This window comes from Neophocaena asiaeorientalis, unplaced genomic scaffold, assembly GCF_003031525.2.
Source record: "Neophocaena asiaeorientalis asiaeorientalis breed wild unplaced genomic scaffold, Neophocaena_asiaeorientalis_V1.1 scaffold212, whole genome shotgun sequence".
In the NCBI taxonomy this organism is placed as follows: domain Eukaryota; kingdom Metazoa; phylum Chordata; class Mammalia; order Artiodactyla; family Phocoenidae; genus Neophocaena; species Neophocaena asiaeorientalis.
The window spans coordinates 2,322,064-2,342,153 of record NW_020174046.1 but is presented as its reverse complement, the minus strand read 5'-3'; the positions used below and the strand labels follow the sequence as shown (position 1 = coordinate 2,342,153).

Below are 20,090 nucleotides of genomic sequence, written 5' to 3'. Positions count from 1 at the left end.
AGATTACAAAGGTAAGACAAAACACTATACAAAATTTCAAATATATCAAATATATAATATGGAAAGAAAAGGTTCTCTTTGGGGTTCTTTCCTCAATTTCCTTAAGATAAGCAAGTCTCCAGTGAATGATGAGACATAATTTCTATTGCTCCCAACAGCTATTTATAGAACTATTTAATTAATTCACTGAATTGATTTATTAATGCTGGTTATGAATATTCTAAATATTAATTTTAACTTTAAAATTAATCTACAAATAAATTGTTACTCATGTTGACATTTAAAACATAAATGTGATTTTAAATTACTTCATTATATTGTCAAAAAATTCTGATCAGGAATAAAGTTTTGGACCAATTATTTTGGTGGGGTAGAAACAAGAGGAAAAGATAACTACTCTGATTTATCAAAAAGAACACTCACAGTTTGGAGTTAATTACCAGCAGTTTTATATTTTTGGTTATATATCTTAGGAAACCTGAATTTAATAGCTATCTTTTCCAATAACTATATTTTTCAATAAACTACCTTTTCTAATTCCTTAATTTAAGAATTTTCTCTCCCATCTAATTCTTTGCTTCTACCTTTATAAATTGGTTGATAATTTATCTAATTACTTATTCTAAATAATCTTAAAATCTAATAACAAGCCAACTAACTAAGCATCCATGAATTAAAACCTCTTTCTTTATATAGAATCATTCTTCTACTGTTATTTAAAAAGACTAAAATGATCATATAGATGAACAGGTAAAGAATTTGAATGATTATTCAGTGGAGCAAGTCTTTTGGATAAGGTGTCATGTAAGAAAACAATTTCAATCTAAGGAAGTGAAAGGAATTTATTTACATCGAGGTAATTCATGGTTTACTTCATGTAAAGGGTCAGTGGAAGAAATGCCTAAAAATTCCTTGGTAAAGTCAACATGAATCTAAGTAAATTTGTACATTTTATCTGTTTTTGAACACCTTAAATGTGATGTGACTTAGTTTTTCTAAGAGAAATTGAACTCATTACATTTAAGACCCCCTTCGTTATTTCAATATTTTCTTCACAATTTCCAACCTGAATTCGTCTATAGCAGTATTGTGCTTACAATGCCTTTATTACTCAAATAAAAGATTTGTAGATGGTTTACCTGACATCTTTCTCAAGTTGGGTAATACACTCCTTCAGTGAATCAATCTTAGAATCTCTCTGACGCACTGATTCAATGAGATACCTGTAAGGTTGTTGAGTCTGGTTTAACAGAGAATTGGCCCTGTCAAGCTAAAGAAAAACAGATTTCATTAAAATCTAGACAATTTTATAAGAACCTAAAATTGTTCAAAATGTTCTAGCACAGATACAGTACACCAACTCTCCCTTATATGAATTACTCTGAAAAGCTCTTCCTGTATAAATTCGAAGGTTTTAAAAATTATTAATCAACATAACTATTCTTTAGCTAAAAATGAAACTTTTATTTGAACTTTATTTCTACTCAAAATAATATAATCACATGATAATTTAGTAATTTTTCATGTCTTCATATTCCCTTCCATCTTTACTTATGTACCTAAACCACTATATATAATTTATGTACGTAAATCACTATGTATAATTCAAATTTTAAACAATTATGTTTAAAATATAAACAACATAAAATTTACCATTTTATCCAATTTACAGTGTACAATTCAGGGGCATTAAGTACATTCTTGATGTGTAACCATCACTAGTATCTATTTCCAGAACATGTTCATCAACCCAAACAGAAACTCTATACCCATTAAGCAAAAACACTCCTCTTATCCCCCAGTTCCTGGAAACCCCTATTCTCTGTATGTATTTGCCTATTCTAGATACCTCATGTAAGTGGAATCATATGATATTTGTCATTTTTTGTCTGCTTAATTTACTTATTGTAATGTTTTCAAGGTTCACCCAGGTTGTACCATGTATCAGAACTCCATTCCTTTTTATGGCTAAATAATATTCCAATGTATGTTTATAGTATATTTTGTTTATTCATTCATCTGTTGGTGGATACTTGTGTTGTTTCCACTTTTTGGCTATTGTGACCAATGTTGTGGTGTATAAATATCTGTTTTGAGTCCCTGTTTTCAATTCCTTTGGGTATCTACCTAGGAGTGGAGTGGAATTGCTAGGTCAATGATAATTCTATATTTAACTTTTTGAGGAACTGCCAGCTGTTTTTCATAGTGGCTGCATCATCTTAGATTCCTACCAGAAATGCACTTGGTTCCAATTTCTCCACATCCTCGCCAACAAAGTTATTTTACGTGCCTATTGGCCATTTGTATATCCTCTTTGGAGAAATGTCTATTCAGGTCTTTTGCCCATATTTTAGTTAGGCTGTCTTTTTTTTTTCTTTTTTTTGCTGTTGAATTGTAGGAGGTCTTTATATATTATGGATATTAAGCCCTTATTAGCTGTATGATTTGCAAGTATTGTCTCCTATTATGTGGGTTGTCTTTTCACTATCTTGATACTGCCCTCTGGATCACAAAAGTTTTTAATTTTGATGAAATCCAACTTACCTACTTTTCTTTTGTTGTCCATACTTTTGGTGTCATTTTAAAGAAACCACTGCCAAATCCAAGGTCATAAAGATATTCTCCTATGTTTTCTTCTATGAGTTTTATACCTTTCTTTTTGAAATTTAGGACTTTGATCCATTTTGAGTTAATTTTTGTATATAGTGTAAGACATGGGTCTAATTTCAATCTTTTACACATAGATATCCAATTTTACCAGCACCATTTGTTGAAAAGACTGTCTTTTCTCCATTGAGTGGTCTTGGCAACCTTACTGGAAAAACCATTAACCATATATGTGAGATTTACTTCTGGGCTCTCTATTCTACTCCATCAGTCTTATATGTCTATCCTTAAGCCAGCACAACACTGTTGTGATTACTGTAACTTCACAGTAAATTTTAAAATCTGAGTTTTTCAACTTTTGTTTTTTAAGATTGTTCTGGCTATTTGGGGTCACCTGAAATTCCACATGAATTTTAGAATGGGTTTTTCTATTGCTGCAAAAACATGCCTTTGGGATTCTGATACAGACTACACTGAATCTGTAAGCTGTTTTGGGTGGTACTGTTATCTATCTTAACAATATTAAGTCTTCTATATACAGATGGCTAACAGGCACATGAAAAGATGTTCAACATTGCTAATCATCTGAGAAATGCAAATCAAAATCACAGTAAGATACCACCTCACACCTGTCAGAACAGCTATCACCAAAAAGACCACAAATAACAAATGTTGGAGAGGATGTGGAGAAAAGGGAACCCTCGTGCACTGTTGGTGGGAATGTAAATTGATACAGCCACTATGGAGAACGGTCTGGAGTTTCCTTTAAAAACTAAAAATAGAACTACAATATGATCCAGCAATCCTATTCCTGGGCATATATCCAGAAAAGATGAAAACTCTAATTTGAAAAGATACACACACCCCAATACTCACAGTAGTATTACTTACAATAGGCAAGACATGGAAGCAACCTAAGTGTCCATCAACAGATGAATGGATAAAGAAGATGTGGTACACACACACACACACACACACACACACACACACACACAATGGAATACTACTCAGCCATAAAAAAGAATGAAATTTTGCCACTGGCAACACCATGGATGGACTTGGAGGGTATTATGCTTAGTGAAATAAGTCAGACAGAGAAAGACAAATACTGTAATGTTATTTATCTGTGGAATCTAAAGAATACAACAAACTAGTGAATATAACAAAAAAGAAAAGGACTCTCAGATATAGAAAAGAAACCAGTGGTTATCAGTGGAAAGAGGGAAAAGAGGGAGGAGGAAGAGAGGGGTAGGGGAAGTACAAACTAGTAGGTATAAAATAAATAAGTGGGAACTCCCTGGCGATCCAGTGGTTAGGAGTCCATGCTCTCACTGCTGAGGGTCCGGGTTTAATCCCTGGTTGGGGAACTAAGATCTCACAAGCTGAGTGGCCAAAAAAAAGAAAAAAAGCTACAAGAATATAATGTACACCACAAGAAATATAGCCAATAGTTTATAATAAATATAAATGGAGTATAATCTTTAAAAATTGTGAATCACTATGTTGTATACCTCAAACTTATACAATGTTGTAAATCAATGATACCTCAACTTAAAAAATTCAAGAAAATAACCCCCAAACCAACCAAAAAACAATCTTAAGTCTTCTTTTTTTTTTTTTTTTTTGCTGTACGCGGGCCTCTCACTGTTGTGGCCTCTCCCGTTGTAGAGCACAGGCTCTGGACACACAGGCTCAGCAGCCATGGCTCACGGGCCCAGCCACTCCGCGGGCATGTGGGATCTTCCCGGACCGGGGCACGAACCCGTGTCGCCTGTATCAGAAGGCGGACTCTCAACCACTGCGCCACCAGGGAAGCCCAATCTTAAGTCTTCTAATCCATTAGCCTGGGATGTCTTTCCATTTATTAGGTCTTCTTTAATTTTTTTCAGGAATGTTTTGTAGTTTTCAGTGTACAAGTCTTTCTCCCCTTTGATCAAATTTATTTCTATTTTATTTTATAAATGAAATTATTTTAGTTCCTTTCTGGATTGTTCAATGTTAATATACTATGTACAACTTAGTACAGTTGTATACTATGTATATAGTTGTATATATACTATGTTGTATACTATGTACAACTTTATATTATTCTTTTTTACTTTACCTTATATCATAATCATTCTTCCAGGCTGTTAGAATACCTTCATTTATATTTTTGTATTTTTAATGGTTACAAAACTGTCTAGTAAGCCAATGTGCTAGAGTTTAATTACATTGTTTATACTAGTAAACATTTAGGATGCTATCAATTTTTGACTAGTATAAATAATGCTAAAACAAACTAGTTTTGTATTGTAGATGTTTTATCTTTTTCTCATATTTATTTATTTGGTTGCGCTGGGCGGGCTCCTTAGTTGCGGCAGAAGGGCTCCTTAGTTGCAGCACGTGGGATCCTTAGTTGTGGCTTGCTGGCTCCTTAGCTGTGGCATGTGAACTCTTAGTTGCGTCATGCATGAGGGATCTAGTTCCCTGACCAGGTATTGAACCCAGGCCCCCTGCATTGGGAGCTCAGAGTTCTATCCACTGTGCCCCCAGGGAAGTCCCTAGACGTTTTTTCTTAATATTTTGTTTGTTAAATTTTTTCAGAACAGAAGATGCACTAAGGTTAAAGGGGTATAACTATGTCATACACTTGACACATAAGACCAAAGTTCTTTCTAAAGGATTTTATCATTTTGTATACTCAACCAACCTTAAGTGTTTGTTTTTTTTTTTAATTAATTAATTAATTTTTGGCTGCTTTGGGTCTTCGTTGCTGCATGTGGGCTTTCTCTAGTTGTGGCGAGCAGGGGCTACTCTTCGTTGTGGTGCACAGGTTCCGTTGCTCCGCGGCATGTGGGATTTTTCCTGACCAGGGCTCAAACCCGTGTCCCCTGCGTTGGCAGGCAGACTCCCAACCCTTGGGCCACCAGGGAAGTCCCAACCTTAGTTTTGTTTCTTTGTGTTTACTCTTTTTCTCCTAAGCAAATATGAAATGTATGCTAGAACAGGACTAAACACAGCACTGTCAGTATCAGGAGGCCCCTACTTTGGTATATAGTAAGTTCTCAAAAAAGGTATTCTAAAGTTGGATATGCAAAAACTGAACAATAAGAATAAAAGGGTGGGTATCTATTATTATAAGGATGAGGGGGTGGGGAAGGGAGTATTTTATTATGCAGAATAATAAATTATAAAATTCCTGCTTTATGAACTTAAATGTTTTTTGACAAAAAATGTCTAGCTTTTTATATGAAAAAAATTTTTTTCCTCTTTCCTTTACAACCCCTAATGAGTTTGAGGCTAAAGATTTGCTGTTTTTCTAGGACAAGAAATGATTATTATTTCCTTCTCAAATAAACTACATTTACAAGTTCTATACATTTTTTTCTTCAAATTAAGATCTAAACATATTTATTTTAGCACTGCAATTTTTTTTACAAATTAATTAATTAATTAATTCATTTGTGGCTGTGTTGGCTCCTTGTTGCTGCGCGCAGGCTTTCTCTAGTTGCAGTCAGCGGGGACTACGCTTCGTTGCGGTGTGTGGGCTTCTCATTGTCGTGGCTTCTCTTGTTGCAGAGCACGGGCTCTAGGCGTGCAGGCTTCAGGAGCTGTGGCACATGGGCTCAGCAGTTGTGGCTCATGGGCTCTAGAGCTCAGGCTCAGTAGCCGTGGCACATGGGCTTAGTTGCTCTGCAGCATGTGAGATCTTCCCGGGCCAGGGCTTGAACCTGTGTCCCCTGCATTGGCAGGTGGATTCTTAACCACTGCACCACCAGGGAAGTCCGTAGCACTGCAAGTTTTTTGGTCTCCCTCTCACAAGGAAAAAAAAATAACGAGTTACTAGCAGCCTCGAAGCTGAAGGTGGAGAGAAGGGCAGGATGGGTATAGTGGAAGGTAGAGAGGAAGGCAGAAAGAATCAAAGGCAGAAACATTCATTGTGAAAATGATCAACCATGAGGTCCAGGTAGGTGAGGAGGAAAGTGAAGCCAAGAGGTGGCTGACCAACTGTTGGAGGATATCTGCACACAGTTTGAGGACCACTTTATAAAAGCTACGTAAACTATTCATCTAAATTATACTAGACATTTTTGTTATGGCTGCATTAAGTATAGCCCAGGAAAAAAATTCCTCAAAGAATAAGAAATGAATAGTGAAAGGAAAGAAGACTTTTTTTGGACACAATTCATTGCAGTGAAAGGAGAGCCATAAAGAAAAAAATACCATAAATATTTTCTATGGTTTGGGTTTTAGTGTCCTTTTTCCTTGCTTTGGTAATCATTCTTTAAAATCTATTACAATGTCACTGGAATCTTATTACTCTACTAAGTTACTTTATGAACATTCAAATATGCAGCTGGACAAAAATAAAACTAAGTCCTACTTACCTGTACAACCAGTTTCACTAGTTAATTAAATCAAACAATTGCCTTGACTTTGTTTTTACAGAACTGACCCTAACTGAATAAACTGAACTGGCAAGTTGTTTTGTGTTTTGAAGTGCAGAATAGCCCGGGGTGCATGTGGGGGGATTGGGTGGTGTAGGAAAGAACTAAGGGCATTTTCAAATTGTAGTCAGCTGTAGTCTACAATGAGCCATGTTTAAACTTATCAAACCTGACTTCAGTTACATAAAAAATATAACAGCAGGCATTAGTCTTAATTATTTTAGTTCATTTTTTTCTCATTACAGCAATTACATATATTAGGTTTTAGTATTATAACAAAATTAAGGGTCAAAAGCCTTACTTTCAGAATGTATTTCTACTATACAACCTACAAACTTCTCACTCTCTAGATAATAAAACTTCTATAGTGCTGTCAATTTTAAGAATGTTTCTTTATAAACTTGTGAGCTTTTAAATCCCCTCAATTTAATTTAACTCCTCAGGGAAAAGTACACGTACATTTTTCAGTGAAAAGTGATGCTAATATCTATTTTTGAAATCAGTGTAACTTAACAGAATTTAATTCCTCCAATATGGTTAAAAAAGCTTTCTGTAACTATAATCATTAGTATTAAAAAAAGTTTCACAATCGCTCACTTTGCCTATTGTTAGTAATCTTTTCCTTATAAAGCCTTAGTAATTAGTGACTCAGGAATCATATACGTAACGAATGATGCAGGACCAAACCCATGATACAACATTTTATAGAATCGTTATTTCTCCTTTGTTTCAGTAAACTGTACACATGATTCAGAGAAAAGCAACACCTGATTATAATACGTATGTTCTCTTACAGTTAAAAGACATATGAAGGTGACTACAATTTGTTGTGTTTTTCCTAAAAGTGGGATTTTTTTTCTTGTGGAGTTTATTTTCAAAGAAACTCCTAGAAATGGTACTCTTCCTTACCGGGGACAAAACACATTCTGTTGAATGGAATTTAACATTGAGTTGCTTTCCGTGTATAAAATATATACAAGTGACACCTTCTAGTAGTGGTAATTAGTTGTGCTGAAAAACCCACATATCCTGTTGCCTGATCTTTCTGACTGTGCCATGGAATGGAAAATGCCTATTTGAGGTCCAGTAGGGGGCAATACTTTGGTACTACTTTTCTGTGTTCTCAGTCCACAGCAGTAGTTCTCAAACCCAGCCAATCATCAGAAGAACTGGGGGAAATGTTAAAAAGCGGATTTCTGGGCTCTGCCCCAGTCCCAGTGAATCAAAATTTCTCAGGGTTGGGCCTTAGATTCTGATGATCAGTCCAATTTGGAAGGCACAGCTCTTGTGGTCTTGGACTTGTTATAGGCCACTCCATTCAACTATTCTAGTAGGTTTAAAAGTACTGCACATAAACCATCTCACATGCTGAATTTGCCATCCTCTCCACTAACGCTGGCTTCTTCTCCTAGGTCCCTATATGGTTAATGACATCATCATCTTCAACAGGGGTAATATTTAATGGATACAAGTCAACCAATTAGGATGTCAGCCTTTGCACTGGGGCAGGATCCTGAAGAAACTCTGTGGTTCTAGGTGTTACTTTTTTGTTGCCAGAAGATGGGGAGGTCTAGAAGATCTTAGGAGAGGGACCAGGACAGACAGGATAGTGGTGGCAGAATGACACTTGTGGGCTGAGGGCAACATCTGTTTTACAAGTGCTTGTGCAAATATTCTATTATTTTAATAACCAAAAGCAAGCGCATACTCATTGACTGTCAGCCCTGCGCTGGTCCTGAGTATGGTCCAGATAATAAGGAGAAATTCATGAGAGGAGGATGTTAAAATATTTGAAAGTAATCAGCGTGGAAGTGATGACTGAAGTCACAGGAGTACATAGGACGGCAGAGGATTATTTCTTTTCTGTATCACTTTTATTAGAGTCACAAGACTAGCCTGTTAAAAATGCAGATTCCTGGGCTTCATTCTGGACCTACTTAATCACAATCTCTGAGGGCAGGATTTAGAAACCTGCATTTTCAACAAAAATCTTAGATGATTCCTACACTCACTAACGTTTGAGAACCACCACTGAGGTGTAAGAACAGAGCAAAGGGCAGACAATGAGGGACACCTACATTCCAGATCTAGAAGAAGATGACTATATCAGCTAAGAAGACTAAAGTCATATGAGGGAGAACCGTGTTGCAAAGCAAACAGAGGACAAAATTTCTAGAATATCTATAATGTCATGCCACAGATAGATCAGGGGACTGAGACGAGAATACTGACAATTAGGAAGTCATTGGTGATCAATGAGGAAGGGCATAGCTGAAGGAAGAGGGGAGAGAGCAGAAGGAATTAAGAACAGAGAGAACGGTTAAGTTTTGAAAGTTATGTATGTTAACACACACACGAACACGCGCACTCGCGCTCATTTGTTGAAGAGGGACCACAGGGGAAAAAAAGTAAGGGAAGAGACTAAAAAATCCCTGGGTGAAAAAGACTCAAGGAAAATAAATTTAGATGATTTAATTGTAATAATGAAAAGATATATGATGGAATTGATGGTTTGGGGAAGTGGAAGTGACCTGCAATAAAGATAATGGGAAATAGGATAGATACAGAAAAATAAAAATACCGGGCAACAGGAATGAGGGCCTTGTTGATGTACAACAACATGAATCTGTTATGCTTCCAAGCAGCAAAAGTAACAAATTTCCACAAGAAATTTTCAGTACGTTAACAAAGAATCAAATAATTTTCTCTCCTCTCCTCCCTTTCATTAAATGTTGATAGAGTAACTACCTGATTGTAAGATACTAGGCTAAAGGTGGGAATGTCAAGAAAAGCCTGATGGATGAATCTGGCAACAAAGCAATGGGGAGTGCTCGTGAATGTAGTGCTCAGATGGTTGATAAGGTCCAAGGCTGGGTTAGGAGGCAAAGTGGAGCCAGGAGGGGCTTGACAGATTGGAAATGCAAAGAGTTTATGAGTCTGGGACTCCTAATGAGTACAAATAAAGCACAGATTTACTGGGAATGAAAGGACTGGTAGAGCTGGAAGGACTGGGAGAGCTGGAAGGACCAGTGATTAGCGTCAGAGAATGGAATTTTCAAGTTCAAGTGCTTTAAATTTCTTTCCCCCTCAAAGTTGCCCCTGAGAAATTCATTTTAATATGGTTCACTTGTACAACAATGCTGATGGGGAAGGAGGGATTTATAGTGTGATTTGTAATAGCTCTTGAAAGAAAAAAATTATAGTCATTTATGAATTATCAAGGCACACCAGTAAGGGAAAAAGTTTAAACAATTATATTATTTGTTTGATGTGTAAACAGAATATAATTTATAAATAAGTCATTGTTTTTCTTCAGTGGTGGCTGGCATTTGGTGCACACACGCGCACACACACACATTCATATGACCTGGTATGCGAACCTTTAAAAAGATGGCTTAAAGAATAAATTCTAGTATATTGTCCTGGATCCATGTAATTGAATTTTTTTCCAGAATGAACTATAACAAAGACATCTTGGTTTAAGCACTTGGCAAGGTTAGACACAGAGCTGTTACTACAATTAAAGTTAATGTTTTGTCCACGTAATGAATCAGACCTTTGTATGGTAAATATATGTTCATCATTACTAAAATAAAAAGGTTAATTTCTATATAATTCTACATCAGAACCTCAAAAAATAAGAGACAGAATGACAATAATTAATGATAATTTATATACGTTAAGGGCAATTTCTGGTATTGTGTTTTGATTATGTCACATATTACCTATGAATACTGTTTGTTCCAACAGCCTCTTCGCTTTAAATCTTTATGAAACTATCACCCATCAACAACTTAATTATTCGTCATGTCCAGTCACATTACATAGTGTGCATCCATAAAATATGTAACACTAACTTCACAAGGAGTGATATACCACATGAAATACACACAGACACACAGAGAAAAGGAAGTCTCTCCCAAATTCCTTAACATTACAAAAAAGTAAGTTGTTGTCTATGTCAAGAAGTTAATTTTTCTCTAGACAATGTTACTTTCCTGGGGGTATCTTCCTGCTACCAACAAAAATAGCTTTAAGGACTGCCAAATCGCACAAGTGACAAAAGGTGGCCACAGTTACCTTCACAGAAAAGTGAGTCACTAACATCTTCCCTACTCCTTCCTTTCCTTTCCTCCTATCTTTTCTCTGTGGTTCTCAGATTTCATTCTCTTTCATGTCTCTGTTTTTTTCTTTTGTTAGAGCAGTTTGAGGTTCACAGCAAAATTGAGCAAAAGTACAGAGAGCCCCACATATTCTCTGCCTTCCCACAACCCCACAGTCATCACCATTTGTTACAATTAATGAACCTACACTGACACACCATTATCACCAGAAGTCCACAGTTTACATTAGCATTCACTCTTGGTGCTGTATATTCTATGGGTTTTGACAAACGTACACTCGTCCCTTGGTATCCACAGGGGATTGGCTCCAGGAACCCCCCCCCCATGGATACTAATATCCGAGGATGCTCAAGTCCCTTATATAAAATATGATAGTTGGGCTTCCTGGATGGCGCAGTGGTTGGGAGTCTGCCTGCCAATGCAGGGGACACGGGTTCAAGCCCTGGTCTGGGAGGATCCCATATGCCACGGAACAACTAAGCCTGTGCACCACAACTACTAAGCCTGCACTCTAGAGCCCGCGAGCCACAACTACTGAGCCCGTGTGCCACAACTACTGAAGCCTGCGTGCCTGGAGCCCATGCTCCGCAACGGGAGAGGCCACTGCAGTGAGAGGCCCATACACTGCCACGAAGAGTAGCACCCGCTCACCGCAACTAGAGAGAGCCCGCGTGCCGCAACGAAGACCCAACACAGCCAAAAATAAATAAATAAAATAAATAAATTAAAAAAAAAATGATGGCATAGTGTTTGCATATAACCAACACATATCCTCCCATATACTTTAAATCATCTCTAGATTACTTATAATACCTAAGACAATGTCAATGCTATGTAAATAATTGCAAATACTATGTAAATAGTTGCAAAGACAATGTAAATACTATGTAAATACTTGCTGGTGTGAGCAAATTCAAGTTTTGCTTCTTAGAACTTTCCAGACATTTTCCTGAATATTTTTGACCTGCAGTTGGTTGAATCCGTGAATGTGGAATCTGTGGATACGGAGGACCAACCGTAATCCCATGTATCCACTGTTTATATCATAAAGAATATTTTCACAGCCCTAAAAATCCCCTGTAGCTCTGTCTATTATTTTTGGCAACCACTGATCTTGTTACTGTCTCCATAAGTTTCACCTTTTCCAGAATGTCATTTAGTTGGAACCATACAGTAAGTAGTCTTTTCAGAATGTTTTTGTCTGTTTTTAAAAGTTATTTTTTCTCCTTCTGCCTTGCTTTTCTTTTTTTTTTTTCTGTATTAAATGTTACAAAACAATCTGTCTTCAAAACTAAAAGTAATCCACTCATTTGATCAAATTTCAATAAAACATTTTATTTGGAAGTTAATATTTTACAAATGAGGAAAATGAGGCACAGAGGGGTTAAACAACTTATCCAACGTTTACAACTTGTAAGTTACCAAAAATGAGATTTTAACCCAGTGGGTCTGGCTCCAGTACCACGTGCTTCGCCAATATTCATCATTGCCTCTTGATAACAGAAAAGAAAGCAGTATTATGTAAGACTAGCCCAAAACGTGAAGAGATAAGAATTCCTTTCCCTTACCCTTTATTCCCAAAATAAAGAACGTGGACTAAAAGCTTGCATGAATATGCACACAGACAAACAGTAAAGAAATGTGGCCAATTTACCACAAAGAAATATGCTTCATAGCCATTCTTCCATGATAAAAATATCTGATTGCTTCTACCCGGGCACCTCTGTTCATGTGGGACTTTCAAGCTAGAGCCACTTTCCTTGCTGCTTTGGTCACTTTCAGAAGATATACAAGAACCATGGCATTCATTTATGTCTTCCTTATGCCCATTTGGCTAGAACTACAGGCAGCAACAGTCGCTATCCTCTTTCCTGCTTTACTTTCTTCATACAACTTAAGTTCTAATTGAGAATATATTTTACTTGGAACAAATCCTTGTTTCTCCTCCCAGTAGAACATAAGCTCCAAAGGGCAGGAATTTTTGTCTGTTTTATCCACTGATTATTCCCAGGGCTTAGAACAATGCCCAGCACATAGTAGGTGTTCAATAAATATTTACTGTAAGACTGAATTTCATATAAATACTACCTAACATTTGACAAAGTCACTTACTTACTTTTTCTCCTTTTTAATTTTTTAAAAAAATTAATGGGCTCTAGGCACGCGGGCTTCAGTAGTTGCGGCACGCGGGCTCAGTAGTTGTGGCGCACGGGCTTAGCTGGTCGGTAGCATTTGGGATCTTCCTGGACCAGGGCTAGAACCCATGTTCCCTGCGTTGGCAGGCAGATTCTTAACCACTGCACTATTTAGGAAGTCCCTAAATAGTTTATTTCCTAGGCTGTGTTAAATGACATGGAATAGACTAAGACATTTTACAATAACATTACCTTCATAAATTTTTCTTACATAGTCCTTTCTTGTGTGAAGAGCCATAGGGATACAAATTTATTTGGGGGAAAAGTAACATGGTTTCTATAATGGAAAATCCTGCTATTTATTGGAGTTTGTCAAGAATAATGTCTGTGATTTAGTGATAAAAATGTTAAAACATGGATATAAAGCCTTCAAAAAAACTCAGTAAAGTGTAAAACAAGATTTATTTTAAGAAGGGAACCGCCATGGAATGAGAGGGTTGCCTTTTTGTGAAGATGAAGCCTGACTATTTCCCTAGATAAAGAAGGAAAATAGTGGGGTTCTCTGAGTCATGGTCATACATATGAATTATAAATAATTTGGAGGAGAGTTACAGACTGAAATTATTCATATTTGTAAATGGTACTAATTCCAACCAATGGGAGAAACCACAGTAAATTTGTTCAAGATTGTTCAAGGGGCAGTCTTGAACAAACTGAAAAAACAGATTGAAAAGGGGCAGGACAAAAATATGGAAACATATTAACAATTGCTTCACCATGACACTATTAATTCAAAATGAGAGATTAGATTAGCATTGCTCCTGGAGATGGTGGATACATACAACTGGGAAGCATTACAGGTTTTTATACGACAGTCACACCAGATGACTCCCTATCTCTCTAACATGCTTTACTCATTCTTACTTTTTCACCTTTCTTCTCTTTTCAACCCCTAAAATGATTTCTCAAGAAGGCTTCCATAAGGAGAAAAAAATGTGTTACACATCTGTCCAGATGAGTGTTTGCACTTTGTGGGTTGCAAGCAGTATTAAAAAAAAGAAAAAAGAAACAGAACAGAATAGCAATGAATAGAAGGTGCTACACGTGGTAAGGGTATTCACTGTGATGGGAAAACCATTTCAGATACACACACATACCTATATACATACACACACACACACACACACACACAAGCAAATACACATACATACATATGTACTGGGTTGCTATGTAATATGCATTTCTTACTACAGGTCATGGTCAAAAAAATATGAAAGCTATTTGTCCAGGTGGTAGTTACATCTTTAATTATAAAGGACCAGATTTATATTCAAATCAGTCCAAATCCAAATCAGTCTCAGGTCAACTTTGTAGCCAGTTTTCTGAGGGCTTGATCACTAAGTGAAAATTTTAGATCTGAAGAGTGAAGGGACCATGTGTTTCAGTACTCAATATGCTAACTAGGCCAACAGCATATCCATCAGGAACCTGAATGAACTGAATAGACTTTGCATTTGAGTCACTTTTCTGATTCTCTGATTCTTCTCTGATACACTTGGCAATCTAATGAAGTCCACTCAGTCACAAGAACTTCTTTCAGGCCTCAGAGAGCCTGGGAGGCTGGGAAACTCATGGGTCTCACACTGTGAAGATTTCAGTTAGCCCAAGGAACATTTCTATGGTTTCACACCATAGTACCACTAGTATTAAGTAAGCACTCAAAATTGCTAGCTTTTATTATTATTATCTATTCACATAATTTGATTTTAATAAAGTATTTACTTAAAAATTTGTAATAAAGACTATGTTATCAGTGCTGTTAAATAATGTTTATCTTAATTATCTTATTACATATTATTATTGCTTAACTCTTGCTTTTCTATATAATGATTCAACGAATTAGTTGAATTTTATCAGTAATTCATGTTCTCTAATTTAAACTGAACAATTCTGGTTAATTTGAAGTTTTTATTAGTTTTAAAATATGCAGTTTTGCACACTTCTCCTAAAATGCTAAGTTTGTATGCAATTAAATATACTTTTTCGGGCTTCCCTGGTGGCACAGTGGTTGAGAGTCTGCCTGCCGATGCAGGGGACATGGGTTTGTGCCCCGGTCCGGGAAGATCCCACATGCCGCGGAGCGGCTGGGCCCGTGAGCCATGGCTGCTGAGCCTGCGCATCTGGAGCCTGTGCTCCGCAGCGGGAGGGGCCACAACAGTGAGAGGCCCATTAGTTGATTTATAATATAGTGTTAATTTCTGCTGTACAGCAAAGTGATTCAGTTTTATATATATATATATACTTTTTCATTTGAGAAGAGCAACTGATTACTCTTTAGAATTGCAGTTTTAATACCATGTACGTCTTCATAGAAATTAATTATCATTAACAAATCTTACTATATTGTGTTAAAATTCATTCGAATAGTTCACTCTGAATATTTCCATATAGGCAAAATAAGCATAAGTTACTCCAATTCTGGAACTACTATTTCTTTTAAAAAATGCCACCTTTATTAATAAAATACTTATTTCATCAATACCATGGCCAGGTGAAATATAATGACATATAGGACAAAAACCAACCAAACAAACAACAAAACTGTCAGCATTTACTGAGTGATTAACATGTCAGCGTGCTAAATGCTTATCTTAGATTGGGTTATCTCTAATTCTTGGGGCAAACATATATACAGTATTATTATTCCCACCTTACAGGTTGAAAAATTGAGGCTTACAGAGGATAAATAACTTGCCTAGAGTCATGTAAGCCAGTCTGCCTTACTTGAAAGCCCATGGCTTTCATAATCCAATGGTAAGTGAATATAGCAACATTTAAGTGCTACAGACATGCAAGACGTTCTTAACCTTTATTATATCTTTTTATTACTCATCTTAGCTATTGGTTTTATTTCCCTTTCACCCTAAAACAAAACAAAGCAAAAGAAAAAACTCCCCAGTGTTTTTAATAAAGGTTGATGATTCTACGGATCCCATGCAATTGGAGTATTTTTTTTCATGGTGGTGGTGGGTACAGATGATATATACTGACTTCTGGTTCCATATATAACAGAAAGCATGTGGTAGAGTCTGTGATACTATAAGGTTTTCTTTTTTTCTCTGATTAGCAGCTCTGATTTCACTGTCATTCTTTGGCCTTCTTGGTTGGGATCTCCACTCTGCTTCAAGTTCATTCTAGTATACCTCAATACTTTAATATACTTTGTCCCATAAAAACCCAAAACTAATCCTTCAACAAATGTCTATTTACTACCTACTAGAAACAAGAACTGTACTAAATGGGAGAAATACCCAGACCAATAAAAACAGAGTCCCTCCCCTTATAAAGCTTATAGACAGCCATGTCAACAATTACGTGTGTGTGTGTGTGTGTGTGTGTGTGTGTGTGTGTGTGTGTATAGGTATATTTGGTATCATGGGGATACATAAGTCATTTTTACCACGGGTTCAGAAAAGGCTTAAAAGAGTAGGTGATTACTTGAAATTGATCTTGAAAGACAAGTATCTGTGATTTAGACAAGCGTGTGCTGGGCAGACACCAGAATGTGCAAAAGCATGGAGACACAAAATAGCATAGAGTGCTTGGAGAATTACAAGTAAAGGACAAGTAGTTACGTATGGAGGGAGCATGGTGTAGTGAGTGAGTGAGTGTGTGTGTGTGTGTGTGTGTGTGTGTGTGTGTGATGTAAGATGAAACTGGGTAGGTGGGCAGGGGCTGGATAATGGACGGTCTTATATATCATTATTCTTAGGAAACAAACAACTCTGACTGTGGGAGAAACAAAATCAGATTTATATTTAGAAACAGCACTCTGGCAACAAGGTGGAGGGCTTAAAGAATAGAGTAAGGCAGAACAGATGGTTACTAAAATAATTCAGATGAGAGATGGTATAAGAGGTTGTACCCAGTCAGTACCACTAAAGCAGGAGGTTGAGTAGAGAGACGTTCAGAGATGATGTGAAAAGAGCAGGGAGGACTTGGTATTTGCCGAATACTCCTTCTGTACTCTTTGAATTATGATTATCTATACTTAGCCCATACACAACTGACTTAGTAAAAAAAGGTTAAAACAAAAAGATTTATTGCGGGTGGTGGCTGAAGCCACGGAACAAGATGAGGTAAGACGTGCATCTTAGTAAGAAGAAAACAGTGCCAGGACAGAACTCGGGGGCACGCTGACAGTTACAGAACAGAGGAACAAAAGGAAACGAAGGAGACTGAGAAGTAGCAGGATAATAAAGTGGTGGGGCAGGAGCAAAAGACACATTACCTGGCAGAGAAGGAGGCTGCAAGCAAGGGCCTGGGGAAGGGAGGGTAACAGAAAATGAGGACGACAAGTAGGTTAGGGTCAAATTGGTCTTCTATGCCATGCTAGAGAATCTGGACATTGGGAGGCAATGGACATTTTAAAATAGGAAATCATGATCTACAGTAGGGAGGACAGCTCTGGTTGGAAGAAAGACTTTTGATGGACTGATGAATTAAACTCCATTTGCTAAATTTAAAAAATTGTAGGCAACACAGTACCTCATCCAAGTGTTTACTTTTTAAGCCTTGTATTTCTAATGGTGAAATAAAAGCACTGTTCTTTATTAAAGGAATTTTATGTATCAACAAGTTTTCAGGAAAACACCTTGGGAGGCAGTGGGACCCAATAAATCACACTATTTTTCACCTTTCCTATGAAATGAAAATGGAAAGGTTTTCATAGGAAAGGTCATGCTTGCACATGCTTGCACATGAAGAAATTTGGTCGTAGCTGTTTATACTGTGATTTCAATTGAGTTCTGAGTATGGATAATCCTTCATAGGTTGAGTTTAGCCACCATTTAAAGTGTCTTCATAAAGATTACAACGTGATTTGGCATTGAAACAAAGTTTGTGTTAGAAGAAAAGCATAGAGAAAAAGTTGTGTAATGTATGATAAAAATCACTGCCTAAAGACTAAAGGAATGTTTGCCTAAAATTAAAATTAAAGTGATAATAAAGCATTGCATCGCAGTTTAACTGGCAGCATCCCCACTTTTACTCTTTAGTACATAAAATAGTGGAGTTTTTTATTGTGCCAATGGAATGCTAGAAATATGGTGGGAAAGGCTGACCTTGAAGTTTTAGGGCTGGGGTTGGCATGTGAATATCCTCCTTTAAAACGCTGAGGCAGGGCTGTAGGAGTCGTGTGTACTGTAGACTCCTTCCAAGGGACCAGGCTCACTGAGGATGCTGGCAGAACACTCCCTGCAATTACTAGCGTCAGGTAACTCAAAGGACAGAGGCAAATGTTTTACTCATCTAGATACTTATGCTTACTATGTTTGTGGAAATCATGTTTCCCAAGGTCACTAGTAGATACTAGAACACACAGGCAAGTATTACAAAGACTCCATAAAGCACGAACTCCTTCTGCCACATAATTTTTCCTTGTCTGAGCATACATTAGATACCCTTGCTATCTCCTTTTCTCAGTCTTGAAGCTTCCAAATCACATGTTATGTTTTTAGATGCTCTGAATTTTTCCTATAGTAAATCCCTTTACTGGGATGCTGTAACATTTCCATATTCCTTTAATATACTTGCTCTTGATAATGAAATGGAGAAGGTGAGGAAGAAAGGGAGAGAGAGAGGGATTACCACATGCATGCAGTAACTAATTCAAACTACAGAGGAGGAATATTAACTGAAAGGATCTCTTCCATCCATCCTAGAACCTCAGTACCTCCTCTCCAATAACAACCAACATCAATGATTTCTTTTGGAGTGCATCACTCCAAGTATTTCCATGCATACATCATAAGCACATTTAGGTGTGTATGTATGGGTCTCCAAGTATATGTATGTATATACTTACTTGGCAGTTAGATTTTGGGTACAAACAATATTGTTGGAATGTAATCCTTGTTTACAGATACATTAGAAAAAATTTTACCACTTATTTTCATAACCTTTATAAATCTACCTATGTTTGGTGGATGGGTTAGGTCAATGATCAAGCTAATGAATCAACATTTATTTTATACCTATTATGAGTTCGATAATGCATTGGTTGCCAAATCTATGCCTTTGAAAAATCTTATGTGAGTTGGAATAGATCCCAACAATTAAAAAATACAGGGGCTTCCCTGGTGGCGCAGTGGTTGAGAGTCCGCCTGCTGATGCAGGGGATACAGGTTCGTGCCCTGGTCCGGGAAGATCCTACGTGCCGCGGAGTGGCTGGGCCCGTGAGCCATGTCCACTGAGCCTGCGCGTCCGGAGCCTGTGCTCCACAACGGGAGAGGCCACAACAGTTGCAAACCCAAAAAAAAAAAAAAAAAATACGGTGAAAATTAGTTCCTCGCTTCTACTCCCAATCCCAGTGGTACCACTGCTTGATGTCAGAGAGACAGACATGGATGGTCCTGGAGGCTCACTTCCTACTACTAGAATAGGCTGATAGGCGGTAAGTTCTAGAGGTTCCCTCTTCCACTGTTACACAGTCACCTAGATGCTCCCTACCTTCTTTCACTTTAAATGTGCAGTGTTTGGGGATCTCTATCAGATCCCTTTATGTGGTGCATCCAGACCTCCTCTGCTACGCCTAAGCACACCTATCTGTGGGAAGATAACTTGGGTGATGGTGTATGCTCTGTTAATTCTTTGATTGTAAGTTTATCAAATAAAGCTGATTTTATATTCATAATGCGTGAATAGTGGTACTTGTAAGCCCCTGGCATGACAGTTGTATGTTTTCTAAACTTTTTCTCTACTTTTTTTTTTTTTTTTTTTTTGCGGGTTGGGGC

General features: G+C 37.1%; 2 protein-coding genes across 5 annotated transcripts in view; one reads left to right on the top strand and one right to left on the bottom strand.

Moving 5' to 3' along the window:
* The window catches only part of PIBF1 (progesterone immunomodulatory binding factor 1), a 201,140-nt gene that overhangs the window by 33,727 nt on the left and 147,323 nt on the right, over positions 1 to 20,090 (bottom strand). For 3 of the 4 annotated variants that reach the window (XR_003004348.1, XM_024753941.1, XM_024753940.1), the window contains exon 15: positions 1,140 to 1,270. The exons of the other annotated variant lie outside the window; for it this stretch is intronic. Coding sequence is in view for 2 of the 3 variants with exons in the window: in XM_024753941.1 (XP_024609709.1) it covers positions 1,140 to 1,270 (131 nt within the window). In the remaining variant the exon portion in view is untranslated. The remainder of the gene's footprint in view (positions 1 to 1,139; positions 1,271 to 20,090) is intronic. 4 annotated transcript variants of the gene reach the window in all.
* Positions 17,431 to 20,090, top strand: part of LOC112405514 (small ubiquitin-related modifier 2-like) — a 3,897-nt gene continuing 1,237 nt past the window's right edge. Inside the window, exons 1-2 of the mRNA XM_024753946.1 lie at positions 17,431 to 17,435; positions 18,838 to 18,913. Coding sequence (XP_024609714.1) covers positions 17,431 to 17,435; positions 18,838 to 18,913 — 81 coding nt within the window. The remainder of the gene's footprint in view (positions 17,436 to 18,837; positions 18,914 to 20,090) is intronic.